This window comes from Topomyia yanbarensis, chromosome 1 (assembly GCF_030247195.1).
Source record: "Topomyia yanbarensis strain Yona2022 chromosome 1, ASM3024719v1, whole genome shotgun sequence".
Lineage (NCBI taxonomy): Eukaryota > Metazoa > Arthropoda > Insecta > Diptera > Culicidae > Topomyia > Topomyia yanbarensis.
The window spans coordinates 178,058,882-178,079,314 of NC_080670.1; the positions used below are offsets into that span (position 1 = coordinate 178,058,882).

General features: G+C 43.0%; 1 protein-coding gene across 7 annotated transcripts in view; it reads left to right on the plus strand.

Annotated features, from left to right (window-relative positions):
• Positions 1-20,433, plus strand: part of LOC131682941 (double-stranded RNA-specific editase Adar) — a 131,379-nt gene that overhangs the window by 87,910 nt on the left and 23,036 nt on the right. For all 7 annotated transcript variants that reach the window (XM_058964769.1, XM_058964786.1, XM_058964776.1 and 4 more), the window contains 4 exons: positions 15,124-15,559; positions 15,635-15,746; positions 15,823-16,250; positions 16,364-16,615. In XM_058964769.1, coding sequence (XP_058820752.1) covers positions 15,124-15,559; positions 15,635-15,746; positions 15,823-16,250; positions 16,364-16,615 — 1,228 coding nt within the window. The remainder of the gene's footprint in view (positions 1-15,123; positions 15,560-15,634; positions 15,747-15,822; positions 16,251-16,363; positions 16,616-20,433) is intronic.

Below are 20,433 nucleotides of genomic sequence, written 5' to 3' on the forward strand. Positions count from 1 at the left end.
CGAAATATGTGCTGAAATTAAAGGTGGGCCAAAGAAACTCTCTCGGGTTCTTTATTTACCTACCACGGTAGACCCTTTGTGACAGGGCGGCGAAGATGTGTCAACCAAAAAAAGCCGATTTTCGTATAAACAGAAAATAAGGCAAACAAAATAATTTTACATTTTCCGATTTTAATTCTCCACTTTCGTTATTGGCTTGCTGGTATGTTTCGCTGGCTATTCCGGCAGCGGATGGAATCGCATCCCATTCCCGTTGCATACCTTCATCATTCACAACTTTCACCACTCTCGATTGCTAGCGATTGTGTGGTCTAGCCCGAAATTGAATACTTCTTTCAAGGTCTCTACTGAGCATAACATTGACCGGTCTATTTTTCGGTATTCGAGCTACATGGGCAGCCAAATTTTGAGAACTCAAATCGGTTAATTTATTACTTTGTTTCCTTTTTCTTCTGTTTCTGTTTTTTTTGTATGAAAGTACGAAATTCTCGATAGACGTATCTTGGCCGCCCTGTCACAAAGGGTCTGCTGGAGAGGTAAATATAGAACCTAAGTAGTGGCCCAAAGTCAACCGACAGAGCGTTTCGTAACGGAAGGTAGCAGCAAGAGCTTGCTTTTTCGGTTTTGTTAAATAATTTACCGAAAAAACGAACTCGAATATTCTTTCAGAAAACTCGTTGTTTATTCTTAAAATTTTAATAATTTTACAAACATACACACATACACCACACATTTGTCCTATTCATTTGACCCGTTTTTGCGCTATATACTTCTAATTTTGCTGTTCTGTTTTGCTCTACACTCTCGGTTAACAATATTGCTAAAATGATTTCCACGCCGCTTGAAACGAGAGAAAATGCTTTTTTCTAATATATATTTTGCATTTTGCTTTGAAACAAAAAAAAACGAAACGATACAAGCAACAAAATTTTCATTGATCTTTTCAAATACATTTAAACGTAAATTTCGACGAAGATAGGAATTCGCGTCCAAGAAAGTCTTTAAAACTTGCCCTCCGATAGTAAATTTGTCCGTCGACTGTACGCGTCTCGAACGATGAATGATTTAGAACGAATCTTGTCTTTTGTAGTGTCAAGTGTAAATATATCCGTGTCTAGCCAATGTGTATTAGTTGATTAGCGCTAACATGTATATTGTGTGGTATAACGCGAACGTCGTTTGCGTATTGCGCTTAACACCATGTCTGGGTATTTGTTGCGAATATATTGTGTAAATATTTAGAACTAGATTTGCATATCAGCACTATCCCTAGTATTCACGCTGAATATTTTGCTTCTATCGTCCTTTTGTCTGTGAGGTGGAAATCCTCCACTGTTATCGCCCATGTAGAGTAAATACAATCAGTGTTGCCACATTTACATATGTAATGGAAGTTACAGAATCTTGTTTTTTAAATATTTACTATTTTGTAAAAAAAACTTAATTATAATTGGCATCTGCCTCTAAGATATATTTCTTTTAATAAAAGTCTAGGTCGCGCAAATAAGTTTAAAATACGTGCGTAACCATTTTAACTATTACCTGTTGAAACACTAGCGCCACCACGTCAAGTAGAAGTAGAACTATATCGACCATTTTAAAATCTCTAGGCTGTAAACTGTCAATTCAGTTAAGCTCAGCTACGGCGATGATATCCCAATTACCTTTGAATAGGAATGTTTATACAATTTAAACCCTCAACATAGGCGTTTGTTCTCTGTGCATCCAGATGTTATGGTTGTCGAAATATATTCGCGAATCCTCATCGCTTCATAAGTTGCTTAGGTTATTCTACTCATAATATCGGATAATCATCGCACGTTTACGATTGTACGAAATTCGTACGGAATCGCCGACTTCAACGAAAGAAAGAGTACTCTCAGACATTACAAATTTCGGTATGCCGAGATCGTCTCATCAGTAACTGACATCAACTTGGAGGCCTTGGACACTAAACCCAAACAGTTCACATAGCTTACGTGAAGACAAAAAGCAACAGGCTAATCTCGAGTCATGTCTCGGGAAGCAAGCATAGAAGCTCTGTTTGGCTGACGAAAAAGCGAAAACAAACTCTTGTTTTTGGTTTGGGACCTAAACGCTTGATACTATGCAAAATTTCGATGCAGCAATTTGTGCGCGATGGCACGATATCCCACTTAGGAATTACTTGGAATCAGTATGTTGCTCTGGCTGTTCACACAAGTTGTATGAACTGTTTGGATTTAGCGTCTAACTGGTCCTAGGTTGGTGTCAGATACTGACGAGATCAATCGAAACACCGAATTAGAACTTTTCTGCCCGATATTTTTATTAAAAAACGTTGGATTTTTGTGTTTCGTATTCTTCTCGTCAGTAAACTTGCTGCAAGTTAGGGTGCTTAGAGAGTGGCCGCGAGAAGCTGAGCTGGGGCGGGTACTGACAATAGAATGTGAGATGCGAGAAACCTGCTTGCAGCATATCAAATGGAACCTGTCAGAGTAAAAGCAGGCAGTCGGCGCCGATCCGCTCAGCTTTCACTCTGACAGGCTCCATTTGATAAGCTGCAAGCAGGTTTCTCGCATCTCGCATTTTAATGTCAGTGTCAGCCCCAGCTCAGCTTCTCGCGGCCACTCTGTAAGCACCCTTAGGGCCGATTTCTTCACCCTCGCGTAACTTTTAAACCAGGTTCACCAGTACGTTTAAACCTGGCTTAAGCTCTAAGCGAGGGTGAAGAAATCGGCCCTTAGACGAGAAAACCAAGCTGACACCAAATTGGCGCTATTTAGACATATGTGAACGCCTAAAGAAACAACTGTCTGGCTCCGAGTGATGTCTCGTGTAGCCAAGGACAGATGCTTTGGTTGGCTTCTGCCGTCGGATGTCACACTGTCGCTAAGCTGGGATTGTCCGGAACAAAATGATAGTCAATAATAGTGGACACTAGCCACTTGCGAGTGCGTTTCAGACATGTTTAGAAAAAAAACTATTGGCAACAGGGAAGACGTTGGTGTAGTATCTACAGAAACTGAGACAAATGCCCTTTTCATATCTAAGAAAACTAATGCCATTTCTCTTTGTTAGCTTATGTCATTTGAATTTCTTTAGAAAGCACCGTATGTCCATCGGCCGATAGAAGTTATGATCAGAGACTGGTTTTCCTAGTTTTGGATTGCGTGTTCACCCTCTCTTGTCTCCAACCGTAAGGAATAATGTTAGTTGCATCGCTGGCTTGGAGTACACGCGTAAAAAAAAGCGGGCTGTGGAGCATAATATAGTTGACATATACGGAGAGTTAAGCAGGCAGGACAGCGGTATCGCCTTGATGGCACTCCGCAGTGTCTTCTGGGGTCTTTAGTAACAATTGAGGTTTTATGGTAGTTTTATAGCCCCTCATAAAACTTAGATTGCGCTTGTAGCGGGCTATAAAACTTCATTTATTACTTGGGGGTTCTATGTGAGGAGCAATACATCCGGTCTTTCGTTGCCACAGTCACTAGAGAGGATCCAGCAAAGGAGCAAAGCTCATCTCCCTAGCTAACTGTTAAGGACTGCTGTAGGAGCGGTCATTAATTGTTAGACATCTCTGGTGGAGCCCAGTTGGAAGAGACCCCACCCGCATTTCGCCAAGCAGTGTAGCTTTTTATTGATGTGATGTCTGACAGATAGTGGCAAAAATCCTGCAACGCGTTTGCGAATCCTTTTTTTTTGGTATTGATCCACAGGCTTTCGACAATACACTTCTGCACCTGGTGCGAATAAAACTCAGTTCAGAGAAGTTGAAAGCTAGCTAAAACATTCCCAGCAGCAGAGACGCGTGCACACTGATCTTAGTGTCGTTCAAAGTAAGCACTAGTTAATGTTAGGGATGATCCATAAATGACGTAGCATTTTTAAGTGATTTTTAACACCCCCCTCCCCTATCGTAGCATTCCGTCACAAACCTCTAAATACTCCCTGGTAATTATGTAGATTGACGGTAACTCTGCCCCCCCCCCCTTTGTCACCTTAAATTAAAAAAAATCTATTCTATTCCCCCTTAAAAAAAGCTACGTAGCATGACATGAACCCTTACCCCCTGTCGTCACACATCATCACAAAATACAAAACTCCCCCCTCCCCCATATAATGCTACGTCTTTTATGGATGATCCCTTACGACAAGGACTATGCTGGTGGGTACATGGCAAACAGGTATTCGGTTCCTAGAATTCGAGGATGAAGAACATTTAGAAGGTTTCCGTATATATCTTTTCTACCTCTGATCACAGTGGAGACGCGGCTAACACCCAATTAACCACTGAATTGACTCAACACATCTCAAATACCGATCTGTCTCACAAATCCATCCAACTCTTGAAGATTACTTGTCCGTTTATTACGAGAACATTCGTGGAATGAGAATAGAAACCTAACTACGATAATATGTTTGAAGTACGAGCTTTAGACGAACTGCGCAATTTACCGATGCGATCGCAACGCTTCCACCAGCCTTCAACGTCGAGGAGGTGGCGTTCTAATTGCTCTATGTACGTACACAACGTTTACTCCGTTGAGGTCCAAAATATTCTCAGCACACTCTAAATCAGCAGATTGAACAGCGTAAGTTCGATGACGACCTTCTTGAAAATGCAACATCGGACCCAGAGATGGCCATCACAGAAGCCATCGGCTTCTCAATCTAGCCTTTATGAACGACAAGAATGTCGTCGAGCTGACCGAGTCTCCGAGCTCTATACTCAAAATAAGCCTTCGCCTATGTATTTGGTACGCATACTAACGATGGCAACGATCATACTCCATGCCGACGATCTCAATTTTGATTCAATCGATTGAACGCAATGTAGTCTCAATGACGTTCGATGCTGTTAATTGGTGTGACATGTTGGATAGAAATGATCTGGATCAGACAGTTGCAGTCATATATGTTATATATGAAATTCTCCGCTGTTACTTTCCGAAGAAATAATATATCAGCAGAAGTGTAATTTGTCAGTTTCCGTGTCGGAACGCCTAATGTACAAGTCCTGGTAATCCCAGTTGTTTATTGATCAGTACCGGAGACGTCCAGGCCCGATCGTAGATCACAGTAGGAAAGGGAAGGAATGTTAGTTCGATACTTGCTTTTGCTAGAGACCGCATATACTACAGCGCACTCCACGGAAAGTAATAACAAAAATTCGAATAGAAAAAAATAAGAGTGGAAATCAAACTGGGGCTACAACTGAAAAATATCGACTATCCTCCTGACAAAGATATGAAAAATTGTTGAGCGGTGCAAAATTAACTGAACTGATAACCTTATTCTAGTATTATCCCAAATACTAGGGAGAGAAACAAGTAGGCCCATCACGAATAGAAAAGGAGAATGATCAGAATTAATCTACTAATTTACTACCAAAGCATAAGTGAGATCGCCCGTGCTTGCCACTCCGTTAAAGGAAATTGATAGTTAATTCTCAAAATTTATACATGATTGAAGTCATCATTCCACTCGGACAAGACCATGCGTTTTCCCTATGCACGTTGAATACCCTGTGGATTAACTATAAACAAACATAAAAATTAGTTTGCTCCGTAATCCCGCAATGCCTTATGAGGAAACCTTCTTAAAGTTAAAATGGAGCTAAATCTCGTGGAAGTTATGTACACCACACCACTCCAAAAACTGTGTTTTGATTACGTGTTGATGTTTAGCCCTGGCGGAAAACTTCCAAATTTAGCCCTCTTACATGACTATCGAATGCAAATCATCGAAGGATGGCGTAGCCTATAAGCAAACAACACTGCTCACATACACCGGCAGGCCCCTACATGCCAGTTCTGTAACCAGACAACCCACTACGGAAAAACATGCGCCAAAGAAACTAGTCAAAATTAATCTTCTACAGACAACTCTAACAAGCAGTCACCGACACTTTCAGATAAACCACAAACAGTCTCCAAATCAACCAACAGTGAAGGGACAACGACAACGACAGGCGCTTTCAAACCAACAACCAGCACCACCAATAAAGAAGCGAAAGCCGATGAAGACGGATTTACAATGGCGACCCGTAAGAATTCTAAAAAAATCTACTGTCATACGTGATTCAATCGCAAAATGTTCCAATTTCTTTTGGATGTCTAATGGCTGCACGAAAATGATGTCAAATGCTACTTTCCGCCAAACTACCTCATCAACAAACAATGCCATGTATTAGTGTCGAACACAATAAGGTACAAATGGAGCTCAGGAAAAATATGGAGCAAAGTAGCGATAAATAAATAAAATTTTGCATCGCATTCCAGCCGCTCTAAACGAAAAAGCCGGCCATAAGGTTATATAAATGAAGGCACTAAACGTAGATTCCAACGTGAAAATTCTACTGGCATTAACAAAGTCAAGCGAAGAAATGTTTTGGCTTTACCTGGCCGGTTTGCCCCGAATGAGGAAAAAATGCGAAGTTTAGTGCAACAAAACATGAACACTAGCGAGATTGTTGGCGTTTGCAAGTTAGTTTCCTTCGTGTCCTACAATGTCAGAGTTGGATTACAGCTGTCGAAATCCTCCTGGAAGAAGGGCATAATCTTCGGTAAGTTTGATTCAATCATAACAGCAGATTTGAATCTACAACAGCATTCAGTACCACCCTGCTCACTGTATGTATCGCGCCAATCGCTAACACTAGCCAGACGGTATACTCCCAGCTGAAATCATAGAGCTCCGAATCCGACCCGACGACTGACAACATGATCAACCAAACTAAGCGCTCACTCATGGTTTATTATCAAAATGTTCGTGGCTTACGTACAAAGGCACCAGAAATTCATGCGGCTCTATCTGTTTTTGACTATGACGCAGTAATATTAACTATCAACAGAAACATGGCTTAACGACGATATTCGGAATGCTGAGCTGATCGAGGAGTATGTGATATACCGATGCGATCGAAATTGCTCCACCAACCGTGCCCTTCGAGGTGTTGGTGTAGTGATAGGCATCAAAAAGGGAAATCGAAGCAATATTGATTGTGACTGTCGATGAAGCCGACCGTCTAGAACAAGTATCTCGTAAATATTATGAGGTAGTGTCCCTCATTGTATGTGCGATTTACTTACCACCGAATTCCGATCTCGTTGTCTTTGCTACTTTGGAGCTTCGATGACGAAGTTGGATGTTTTATTTCAAGAAATGCCTCTTCGGCGAAACACGAAATTTTGGTAGTGGAAACCATGATCGCTTTTGGGTTACAACAAGTGAACTATTTTACGAACGTGAATGGAAGGTTGCTTGAATTAGCGTTTGTTAGTAACGCTGGCGACTGCGAAGTATTGGAACCACCCTTACCACCGTTAATGAAATTAGATCGTCACCGTCACGTCGTCCGTTTATGTTGAACGTTGACGCTGTGTTTGTTTATCAATGACGCTGCAAATGAATCTATTTTATTACGAACTGGAATCAACATTTGAACGACTTGTGCCTTGGAGGAAACCTATGCGCTGCTCGGAAAACAAACGACCTTAGTGGAATGCAGAGTTACGAAATCTTCGAAATCGTCTCAGGAAGGCCCGAAAAAAAAATTCAGAGCAAGAGGCGAAACCGACAAAACATCAGTGCGGGAATTATAACGCCAATTCGAATTCATGAACGCAACATGCTTTCACCCATATGTTTCCCGAATTGAGTGCAGAATGAAGAACAAACCTAAGCAATTGGTCTCACCTGCGGAACAAAACGTCCTCCGGTGGAATTCCGGAAAGTGTCAACTATAGAGACAGGAAATCGATTTCTTTTAAAACGTGCTAAGTAATAACTCATCATCTTTGTCTGAATCGCACTTGAGTAGTTAGACAATGTTCACTCTGAATTTGCCTGAAACATCATTCACCGAACATCAGGTACATTTTAATCTACGGGGCATTGACAACTTGATGGGTCCGAAGCGGGACGGCCTGCAAACATCGTTCATCAAGCATTGTTCTGTATCTCTGACGCTACAGGTATCTCTACTATTCAATCGCTATCTTGCCGAGAATGTTTTTTCCACGAAGTGGAAAGAAGCTTTGAAAACGTCAATCCACGAAACCGGCAACGTACATGAAGGCACCAATTATAGAGGAATTTCAATCCTGAACTGTCTCCCAAAAATCTCCGAGAGTATGTTATCTATTCCGCATTAAAACACATCATCACCTCAGACCAGCATGGTTTTGTGTGAAAGCGCTCGACAGCTACTAATCTGATGAGCTACGTATCGTCACGAATTGGAAAATTCGAAAAAAAAAACAGCAACCGATCGATGCGGTGTACATCGATTTCTCGAAAGCTATCGACCGTGTTCCTCATCAGCTTGCTGCGGAAAAGCTAAGGCGGATATGGATGGCCGGACTGGCTGACTAATTGGATATCATCGTATCTTGCGAATCGTAGAGATTCGGTACGACTTGTAACTGCACTCTCGGGTCCTTTTCACATCACATCGAGTGTTCCTCAAGGGAGTCATCTCGGACCTCTTATCTTTATGCTCTTTCAGAACGACCTCTGCAGTGAATTATCGTCGTCTAAAGTCATGTATGTTGACGATCTGCAAACTTACCGTGTTATAACAACTATGGTAGACATATATTCCTTGTTTTGACGTTTTTTTGTTTGTTTCAAGGTTTTTATGAACGTGGACCATAGACAGAGAAAGAATGACCGGAACGGTGACAATTCACCTTTTATTGGACACACTGAGAAAAAGATATCGAACCTTCGATCTCCCAATCTCTAGTTGGCGGTAACCACTCCGCCATCGATGTGATGATGTCATCTCATTGCGGCTGTTCGCCCATCTAAATATGGAAGCTGTTCTTCAATGTCAGCTTCTTTCACCGAACAGCCTAGATAAGCCGTGTAGTGTCGGTAGTGGTTGTTTCAATCGGCTAAAAATTACACTACGGACTACCTGTTTCAGTGGTAAAAATCTACCAAACAGGGAACCCCAATTCCATAGTGTCATGCGACCCGTGCTATGGGTAAAATTGTTGAGGGGGTTTAAAACATTCTCAATGGCGAACGGAGCCTGAGAAGAGTTGGGCGAACTCCCCAGTACGCAGCGGAACGTTCACTCTACACACCGATTTTTTTTCACCGATGATCCACTTTATTTTGCCAAATTTTTGTTGGCTGGGGGTTTGCTGAGACTCTCGGCTGATGGTAGTTTGGTGAAGTTTTGTTGCGAATCGAAAGCGAAACTCGCTTATCAAATTTCGATGTGTACAGATGAACCTGCCCAGAGGCCGTGTGGTATCCGGCCTAGAATTGAGCCACTGGAGTCCTGCTCCCATGTCGAAGGAGGCGACTGAAAGTAGGAGACCCTAAGTCAAGGTGTAGTTCCGTGCCGAGGACTTAATGACTGGAGGGTCTAAAATATGCCAGTCGCGCACGGAGCATTTTGGGTTTTGCCCTTACTGTGTTATGCGAATCTCTGACACAGTTGACCATTATTTTCTTCGCAAATCGTGGGAATCAAATGATCATGTCCCATTTAAACGTGATATGGCTCGCTATATGCGTTAATATCCCAACTCGCTTGGTGTCCTCTAGTTGTTGTGCAATTTATGTTGGAGATGAAATGTATAGTTCTCTAATCAACAATGGTTAGAATAGCACAAATCAATCTCCAACATAAACGTACAGCAACTATGAATTTATCTCGACTCATGCAGGAAGGCAAAGCTTCCATAGCATTGGTTCAAGAACCGTATTTCCATAAAGGAAACTTCTATTTTGGAAAATTGCTTAACACTGCCTTCATTGCTTACAACAAGACAGGCATGATTAACCCACGTGAAATGCCTCGGGCTTGCATTCTTGCAAATAAGGCTATTGACGCGTGTCTCATATCGGAGCTCACAACTCGCGATATCTGTGTTGTCACAGTTACACTGACTGTCGGAAACGTAGACAATATATATATATATAAGATTTTATGGTCACCGCAACATATTTATTTCATGGACTTGTTGACTTTTCTCGGTGAAAATGAAAACTTCAAATTTTCCCATCCCAATTTTTATATATATATATATATATATATATATATATATATATATATATATATATATATATATATATATATATATATATATATATATATATATATATATATATATATATATATATATATATATATATATATATATATATATATATATATATATATATATATATATATATATATATATATATATATATATATATATATATATATATATATATATATATATCCTTCTGATGATTTCAAAAGCGTTGTATCATATTGTAGCAGAAATGGGCTTCCGCTCATTATCGGCAGTGATGCGAATGCTCATCACATCATTTGGGGCATCTCAGACATCAATCTGATGGAGTACATAAGAAGTACAAATCGCCATATTCTGAATGTGGGAAACCGACCAACTTTTGCGAGGTCTGGGAGGGAGGAGGTGTCAGACATAACACTTTGCTCTGATAGAATTTTGCATGAACTGGGAAATTGGTAGGTTTCAAATGAAACTGAACCGTCTCTATCCGATCATAAATATATATTTTTCGATCATTTTGATGTCACCTTCTATGTGGTGACATATCGTAATCCTAAATCTACAAACTGGGACCTCTTTTTGGAAAACTTGGCGACTAAATTTCATGGATATTTTCCAACAATTAGTCAACTAGACGACTTAGATGACGTCGTGGATACGACAAACTCATTCATATTAGCATCCTACGAAGAAGCTTGGCCACTTCGTACTGTTAAATCGACTAGGGGAATCCCTTGGTGGAGGGCTGAGCTTGAAAGAATGAAGAAAGTTATGAGAAGAGCTTGGAACCGGCGTCAACGTGATGACTCCAGGGCTTTCAGGTCAGCTCGCAGTGCATATAAGAAATGTCTTAGATCTGCAGAACGGGCTGGCTGGCAAAACCTATGCACTAATGTCTCTAGTCTAAACGAGGCTAGCAGATTAAATAAAATTCTCTCCAAATCGAATGATTTTCAGATGAACTCCTTAAAAACCAGAGATGGTGTTTATGTGACGGACGAAAAAGATGTTCTTAATTGTCTCTTCGACACACACTTTCCAGGTTGTATCGATCCGGAGTTGAACAATGTTCACAGATCTCATTCTGGTGATTCGGACTCGTGGGCGTTAGCACGCACATTGGTTTCCACTGAATCGGTCAAGTGGGCAGTTGACAGCTTTGCTCCATACAAATCACCCGGAAAAGATGGAATACTTTCCGTGCTACTGCAAAAGGGATTTGATATTCTTAAACATGTATTGAAAAAGATTTTGCTTTCCAGTCTTGCTACCGGGTATATCCTGAAAGCATGGCGAGAAATAACTGTTAGATTTATTCCCAAAGGGGGGCGCTCAAGCTATGAAGAAGCCAAGAGTTTTACGCCTATTAGCTTAAGTTCTTTTCTTCTGGAAGGTTTGGAACGGATTATTGATCATCACATCAGGAACGTTAGTTTAGTTGAATATCCACTGCACAAAATGCAACATGCATATCAGTGTGGGAAATCCACGATCACTCTGCTTCACGATGTTGTCTACAACATTGAGAAAGCCTTCTCGCTCAAGCAATCTAGCTTGGGTGTATTCCTAGATATTGAGGGTGCTTTTGACAATGTGTCCTTCCAGTCTATTCTGGAAGCGACGCGTGGTCATGGGATACCTGCATGTATCTCAGGTTGGATAAACGCAATGCTTAGTAACCGCATACTTTGCTCGTCACTGCGACAGGCTGAGATACGGAAGTTGAGTATTTGCAGTTGTCCTCAGAGCGGCGTTCTGTCACCTTTGTTATGGAATTTGGTAGCTGACGGCTTGTTGAAGAAACTCAATGAGCAAGGATTTCCAACCTACGGGTTTGCTGACGATTACCAAATACTAATTACTGGATTTTGCATCGGAACAATCTTTGACTTAATGCAACAGGCATTAAGAGCTGTCGAACAGTGGTGTCGACAAGTTAAACTATCAGTTAACCCAAGCAAAACTTCAATGGTTCTTTTCACGAAGAAGCGAATAACAACCGGGGTTCGTCCCTTGCAGTTCTTTAATTCTGAGCTACTGGGTGCAGATCAAGTCAAATACGTTGGAGTCATATTGGATTCCAAACTGAATTAGACTGCTCCCATTGAGTTCAGAGTCAAGAAAGCGTGCATGGCCGTCGGGCAGTACAGACGAACTTTTGGAAAGACCTGGGGTCTCAAACCTAAATACATCTATTGGATTTACACGACAATTGTACGTCCAATACTGTCATACGGATACCTTGTGTGGTGGCAGAGGGGAGAGGTGGTGACAGTCCAGTCAAAGCTAAACCATTAGCAAAGAATGGCGCTCATGGCGTTGACTGGTGCTTTCACCACGACTCCGACTGCTGCTCTTGAGGCACTTCTAAATATCAAACCATTACACATACACTTAAAACAAGAAGCACTATCATGTGCATACAGACTGCAGGTTACTGGGCTTTGGAACAGTAACCATGTTGATCTTGCTACCAGTCATACACGATTGTGGTCACAAATGGTTACATGGGGTGAAGATATTCTTGCTCCCAGCGATATTACACTCACTTGTAGTTTTCCTTACAGGACATTCCATGTGAAGATTCCCTCTCGAGAGGAGTGGTTGTCTGGCTTTATGGAAAGACAACAACAAACGCAAGTGGTTTGTTACACTGACGGTTCTCTGATGGAGGGACGTGCTGGTGCTGGTGTCTACTGTCGTGAAATGAGATTGGAAAAATCTCACTCACTAGGTAGATACTGTACTGTATTCCAAGCAGAAATCTTTGCGATTATGTGCGGGGTGCAATCGGCCCTTCAACTGAGTTTGTCCGGCAGAGTTATAAACTTCTGCTCCGATAGTCAGGCTGCAATCAAGGCCCTTAGCTCAGACAAATCCCGGTCCAAGCTAGTGATCGCGTGCCGAACCCAAATCGAAGAACTAAGCATTGTCAACACTATCTACCTTGTCTGGGTGCCCGGACATTGCGGTATTACTGGAAATGAATGGACTGACGAATTGGCTAGGGCAGGTTCAGCGATTGACTTCGTTGGTCCTGAGCCCGCGCTGCCAATTTCGACAAGTTGGATAAGGGAAAAAATACGGTCCTGGGCTTCGTCCGAGCACCGCAATTATTGGAGAAATCTACAAACGTGTCGCCAAACAAAGGCGTTTCTAGAACAACCATGCCCAGTGGTTTCGAAAAATCTCTTACGTTTTTCGAAGCTCCACTGCGGCATGCTGACCAGGGCTTTAACCGGCCACTGCAAACTCAATTATCACATGGCAACTATTCAGCGCGCTGAGTCTTTCATGTGATCTTTGTGAATCCGACTACGGAACCTCATATCATCTGATATGCAACTGTCCAGCGGTAGCGCAATTGCGATTTCGAGTCTTCAGCCGTCCTTATATAGACGAAACCATGTTTGGACGACTGAAACTCAGAGACATACTAAAGTTTCTTATCCAATGTGGTAAAGAGCTTTAGGCTTATTCGCAGGCAAGTTGAACTACTTGTGAGTTTAACTTACCTATTGTTTATTTTTGTTTTGTGCTGTTATTTTTCCCACCCTTCCAATTCTACTTCCCCACACTTCCTTGTCCTTTCCTTCCGCTCAGGAAATGATGAAAACACACGGCAAGGCACAAATCCCCGACTATGTACGGGGAACGTGCCATTTGAGCCAATATATTCTGATTCCTGATTCCTGAACCACTCCGCCATCGACGAATTGTGATGATGTCATCTCAGATTTCCAAATAGTATCGCCATCACCGCCACAGCCCTAATACCTACCAATGGAGCCATCTACCACCAATGCCCCTTATAAGAAAATCGGCTCCAGTGGATCACGTTCTGGCTTGAGATATTATGACTGCTTGCGTCCCCTGTTGTGCATTAAAAATGAACGTCAAAAGGATCATCGACTGAAGTGACAGAAACGAATATTAAAAAATGTTGCACAATCACCTTTACAAGAGTACATTCTCCAATTGTGTTCGAATACTATCTGTGTTCTGCTCCTGTATAACGAGTCGTATCCGTCAAGGACATTGACGTCATTCTTGACCGTAAGCTACGCTTCACAATTTGTCGGTTACCATGGCAAAATCGATTCCAGCTAACTCCATATGAAGATCGCTGTGCCCTTATCAATCTCCCTACGCTGCGAAACAGACGAATCTTTCTGCAGCGACTTTTCAATTTTCGATCAGCTGAGAGACAACGTAGGCTCTTCTGCGCTTCTAGCGAAACTTGAACTCAGCGTTCCGGGAAGATCTTTCCGGAGAATTGATGTTTACCGACGCTCAACTCATCGTGCGCAGTGCGGCCAGTGTTTATCTGAAGAGCTAAACTATAATCAATAAGAATTAATAACTTTTTACAAAAATCTATCCTGTGCCGTAAGAAATTTGTTCCATAATTTATCAACATATTTTTAGCTTAGCTTTCCAAATACTTCTGTACATGTGGTGACACTGATAATACTCTATGGTTTTAACCAAAAAAAAACTATTTTTTCTTCCATGGTGGTTACGCGATACACTGCATTCTGCGAATTTATAGCTTCCTAGTGGCTCCATGTTCTACAAAACATTACCACATTAAAAGTTCCCGGTGCATTATGTGGAAAATATTTAGAGCATTTCTCAAAGATTTTTTTTTGATTTTTATCTTTTTCATAGTGAGTTAACAAACCTGAAAGTTACTGCTATTGAAACAGAAGTTTTTAAACATTGTTATTAGCGAAGACCGATCTCGAATCCAGCAATAGTATTTATTTAGACAAATTTTTCCTACTATCACTCCTGAGAGACAATTGTATACACTCTTTGTTTAGTTGTACAAAATTTCCACCTGTATATGTTTTCTGTAGGATCAATTTGTGCCGATTTCGGATAGATTAATAACATTTTCATATTTTCACCCGACACCCCCCCTGCAACCATCGAAACCTGAAACCACCGCCGTTATTCACTAAAACAAACCCAATAAAATCGAACCACCAAAAAAAAAAAAATAACCTTTATATCATAACAACTCTCGAAAACCACCTTCCCGCTCTTGTTGCTATCTTTCCACGTGGCCTGGTTGTGCCTGCTACCGCAGAGCTCAAGTCATCGGCATCGAACGCCTCACGGAACGGATCACCCGGCCAGCCACCGAAACCGCAACCGGAAAAGGGTCCGGTCATGCTACTGCACGAGTTGTTCACCGACGCGACCTTCGAGTGCGTCTCGACCGACGGGCTACAGCACTCGAAGTTCACCGTCGTCGTGACCGTGGACAACCAGCGGTTCGAGGGAACTGGACCATCGAAAAAGATGGCTAAGAATGCTGCGGCCAAGGCTGCCCTTGCTTCAATGTGCAACATTTCGTTCAGCCCACTGCAGCAGGCTAAATTCGGTGCACTGATGAATTCGGGCGCCGGAGCAATGGGTGGAGCTGGCGGTGGCGGAAGTCCCGGAATGGGCATTAATGGAGATGCCAGTTATGATCAAAAGAGTGTCGAATTGCCTCAGACGTTTGCGGATGCCATCGGAAAGTGAGTTAGGGGGGGTTGTGTTCGGCGGCTGGACGAGAAGGTTATTAATCGGTGTTTTGTGTCTTTCGGTTTTAGGTTGGTCATCGAAAAGTTCAACGAAGTAATGGTAGGCAACGATGTGTACTCGCGGCGGAAGGTACTAGCTGGCATTGTTTTGACTGAAGGGTACGATGTTAAAACGGCAAAGGTGAGTGATAATTTTATTGTTTATATTGAATTCTTAAACTAGATGGTTTAAATTATGACTTCTCCTATCTTTGCAGGTCATATCGCTGGCCACCGGCACAAAGTGTGTGAGTGGCGAACACATGAGTGTCACCGGTTCCGTCATTAATGATTCCCATGCGGAAATCATCGCTCGCCGTGGTTTGTTGGACTATTTCTATACTCAGTTGAACATGTTCAGTGGTAACAAGGCGTCCAACAGTAATGCAACAGTGGCTCAATACAACGGAAAGCAAGGCAATAATAATACTACTGCTAGGAATAGTAACAATGGCGAGCTGTTGGATTCCCCGATGGTGGAGCAGGAAGCGTGCATTTTCGTTGCACCGTCGGAAGACTCGACGCTGTACCGGTTGAGGGACGGGTTAAATTTCCACCTGTACATCAATACAGCGCCTTGTGGGGATGCCCGAGTATTTAGTCCACACGAGAACGACAACATGGATGTGGATAAGCATCCGAATCGGTAGGATAGTTGCTTTTTCTTGCTTGGTTTGCAATTCAAGCAACATCAGCATTATTTAAATTGATACATTTTTTCATATTTCCCACCTGGAAAACATACATACACAAACACAGCAAAGCACGCGGTCAGCTGCGCACCAAGGTGGAATCGGGCGAAGGGACGATACCGGTCAAGAGCAGCGAGGGCATTCAGACGTGGGATGGTGTCCTGCAGGGGCAGCGTCTGCTGACGATGTCCTGCTCGGATAAAATATCACGCTGGAACGTACTCGGTTTGCAGGGATCGCTGCTCGCGTCCGTCATCGAGCCGATCTATCTGCACTCGATCGTGCTGGGCAGCTTGCTGCATCCGGCGCACATGTACCGGTAAGCACAAACGGCCAGACAGAGTAGACGGTCATAGTTTTACATGAACCGTGCACGCATTGGTGGTTGACGGTTTCGTTATCCATCCGAGATGTTGTACAATGAACGTAACCAACAAGGGTCTAGGACATTTGGCATAAAGTTATTTGGCATAAGGTCATTTGGGTTAAGGTCATTAAGCATAACGGACGTTTGGCATAATGATTATTTGGCATAATCGTCATTTGAGATAATTTTGGGAATTGATCACGCTGAAGGTCATCCCAAGTAACAATTCAAGTTTTATAGCATGCTATAAGTGCAATTTAAATGTTATAAGAGGCTCTAAAACTACAATAAAACATCAATTGTTACTAGGGATTTGGCATAATTTATTTTCTCTACGGGATAACGATCGTTTGGCATAGTTTCTAATTTTACGTAAAGTGAAGATCATTTGGCATAACGGACATTTAGCATAACGGACATTTGACATAACGGATATTCGGCATAATTTTGAGCCGTGCTACTGCTGAAGGTCTAAAATGATTTAGTTTATTCTTCTTTACAAATTAACGAATAACATTGATGCTTAAGGTGGCTACGCCACATCGCTTCTCAGCTACTCTTCGTACTTTTTGAAAACCTTTGTTGCTATTATTTTCACCTGCTTGATCAGGACTTTCTTGCTAATGTCTACACTGCACTTCCACCTCGAGACCACGAGCGACTTGATCAATTAACGGGAATTTGGATTTCGCAAAATAAACAGAACTTGTAGAATTTTTATGACCGATTCCAACGATTGATTTTGTCTATCTGTTTTATTGTATATTTGTGTGTACATTAGTTTGTATGTGTTTATGCTGCGAATCGTATGGTAAGTATTTTACATTGCATTTCGTATATAAAATTCTAGGATTATTCTGCTTAGGGCTAGGTAAGTATTTACAGATATTTACATTGCACAAAATTTCATTTTCTTTTTAGGTTCGTGTTGCAGAGTTAGAGATGAGTATTGAACATTTCAGCTGCCAATGAAACTTTAAGGAATTCAACGGGCATTAGCGGCGAAAATTCGAGCTTCTTGCGGTGATTCAAGATACAACGGGATATGGAGATACAGATTCGTCTTGTCGGTACAGGCCTCCTTGCAGCTTCCAGGATGTTTTTTTCGTAGTTGCGTCGGCTCCGACTGCAGGGTACTGTCCGTGATTGGTGTGCTGTAAAAGAGGAATCTGTACGCGAACTGTTTGTTTGAAAATTAAAATTGTGCTCGTAACTTGAGTCAAGTCCCAGCTGGAACCCACACGGCGAGGCTTGATTCTTAACAGGTGAACCACGAACCGTTCTATACCTCCGAGCTTGACCCAAGATTTCGTCTGGCGACTCGTTTCCCTTAGTAGGGGGCCGGGATCTGTTCCCTGAGTAAGCGCCTTCATCTGGCGTTTTTGACGCAGGGCTGCTAGTTGATGCGGGATTCTGTGCTACGCTGGGTGGCTCAACTTTAACCGGAAGTAAGCAGAATGGTGCGTCGAACGATACCGAAGGTCGACTTCACGGCGGCGACACGAACAAGGCCTTCTGGGTCAGGATGAACGGTGAGCGCGCGTCCCACGGGCCATTTAAACGGCGGTGCTCTCTCATCTTTGAGAACGACGATCGAACCAACGGCACGGTTGTCCCTGGCTTCTGTCCAGTGGTAGGGATTGTGCAGGGTGGCGAGATACTCCTTGTGCCTACGAGTGCACAAGTGCTAAGTTAGCTGTTGTACTCTTTCCCATCGAGACAACCTGGATTCATGAACTTCGCGGCAATCTGGGCCAGGTACCGCATTTAGCCGACGACCAATCAGGAAATGTCCTGGGGTCAGAACAAGCTCATCGGAAGGATTATCCGGCAACGGTGTGATAGGGCGAGAGTTTAGCATTGACTCGATTAGAACCAATGCGGTTTGCAGCTCGGATTCGGTCAGGTTCCCAAATTCCACCGAATGTGGCAGAGCGAGGTGGGATGAAGTGGAACTGTTTTCCGTTGTCTGCGCATTCGTTTGCTACTGCATCCTGGTGAAGTTGGATTCGGAAAAGCTTCCGCAGTTCTTCCAATTCTCGTTGTGTTCGAACGAAGTTCATGGCGTTGTCGCAGTAGATATGCGCAGGCTTTCCTCTACGGCCGACGAATCTTTGCAGGCTCTCAATGAATGTGCCGGTGATCAGATCAGACACAGGAGTTCAGCCATACATACGTTGACGGTGAAGTAGGGTTTGAAGAATGGCGATCTCTTATTTCGGAGTGACGAGTTCTCAGGCCCAGCCAAGTCAACGCCAACATTCTGAAACGGGTACGCCTGGTTGACCCGAACAGACGGCAGATTCCCCATCAACTGCAGAAACGGTTTGGGTTGGGGTATACAATGTGGCAAACTAACTTCCGTCCGCCCGCCCAGAGGACAGCAGTAAGCTGGGACCGGTATGGAGCGTCTTGTAGTGTTCTCTCGTGGCGATTATCTCGGTGAGACGATGTTTGGGGAGGTCGATCGGGTGTCTTCAGTCGACAAGTATACTAGCATTGCGTAGCCGGCCGCTGACACGAATAATGCCGTCTACGAGTGTCGGCTGCAGACACCATAGTTTGGATTTACGGTGAACTTTTCCGGCTTATCTCCTTGGCAAAGGGCTGCTGTTGTATGTGACAGTCAAGGTGTAGCAGAGTGCGATCAATGTCAAGAGCCGTCAATGGACCGACAAGAATTGGTTGGTAATTCTTGCGGTGGAGTTAGTTATCAGCGAAACGTCGATGAAATGTGCCGATACAAAATAGCTGACGAAGATTGGAATAGCGATCGACGATATCCGACGGTTCTTCATTCATGACCGGAAGGGCAATAGTCTGTCGGTCCATTCCTCGAGAAACGAGATCGGCGGGATTGTCTCCGGTTGGGGCATAATTCCAAACAGCGTGAGACGTCAGCTCTTGGATTTCAGCCACTCGGTTGGCTACAAACGTCTTCCATTGTCGATGGAGTTGCTGATAACCAGTTCAAGATGATGGAAGAATCGGTCCACAGATATATGGTGGCGGTGATGTCGATGCTGTCCTGAACTTGACTCAGAAGTTTGGACAGGAGTTGAGCTGCGCATAGCTCGAGGCGTGGAATAGTTTGAGCTCCCATCCGAGCGACCTTGGACTTGAACCGTACAAGGGCCATTGGCAGGTATTGACCGGAGATAGATGTATGCGACATATGCAGACTCCGAAGCGTCGCTGAACCCGTGGATCTCCAAGCGATCATAACCCGGACGTAACACATGGCGAGAAATTCTGGTTCTGGAAAAATTCCTGCCATTCGTGAGTGAATCCTATTAGTCACGGGTGTGTCTTAGTCGGGATGGAGCTTCCAAAGACTCTGCAGCATGATTTTTGCTTTTGCAAAAACTTAAGGGTTCGAAAATCAAACTTAAGGGTTCGAAAATACTACTGATCTGAGAGAGAGGATCGTTCGTTTGTTCAGAGCCTTCCAATTCAGCGTCTTGAACGAAAGAAAATCGGTCGACGGCACCTAGCGAAGGCCAAGTGTAGTCAAGGAGGACTCGTGGTCCAAATTGAGTAGTGTTTTCGTCTCTCGGAGGTACAACGGAATGGTTTCAAGAACAGTTTGACAATTCTAAGAACATTGTCGGAGAGGAAGCCCTGCGCAAGCGAGCATTAAAATGTGCTGTTTCCAGGTAACGGCGAGAGATTCAGTATCGTTTGAACCGAACAACAATGTGTTAACGTAGAAGTTGTCAAAAATGGGGTACTGCTGGTGCCGCAGGTGACGGGGCGGAGCTGGTAACTCT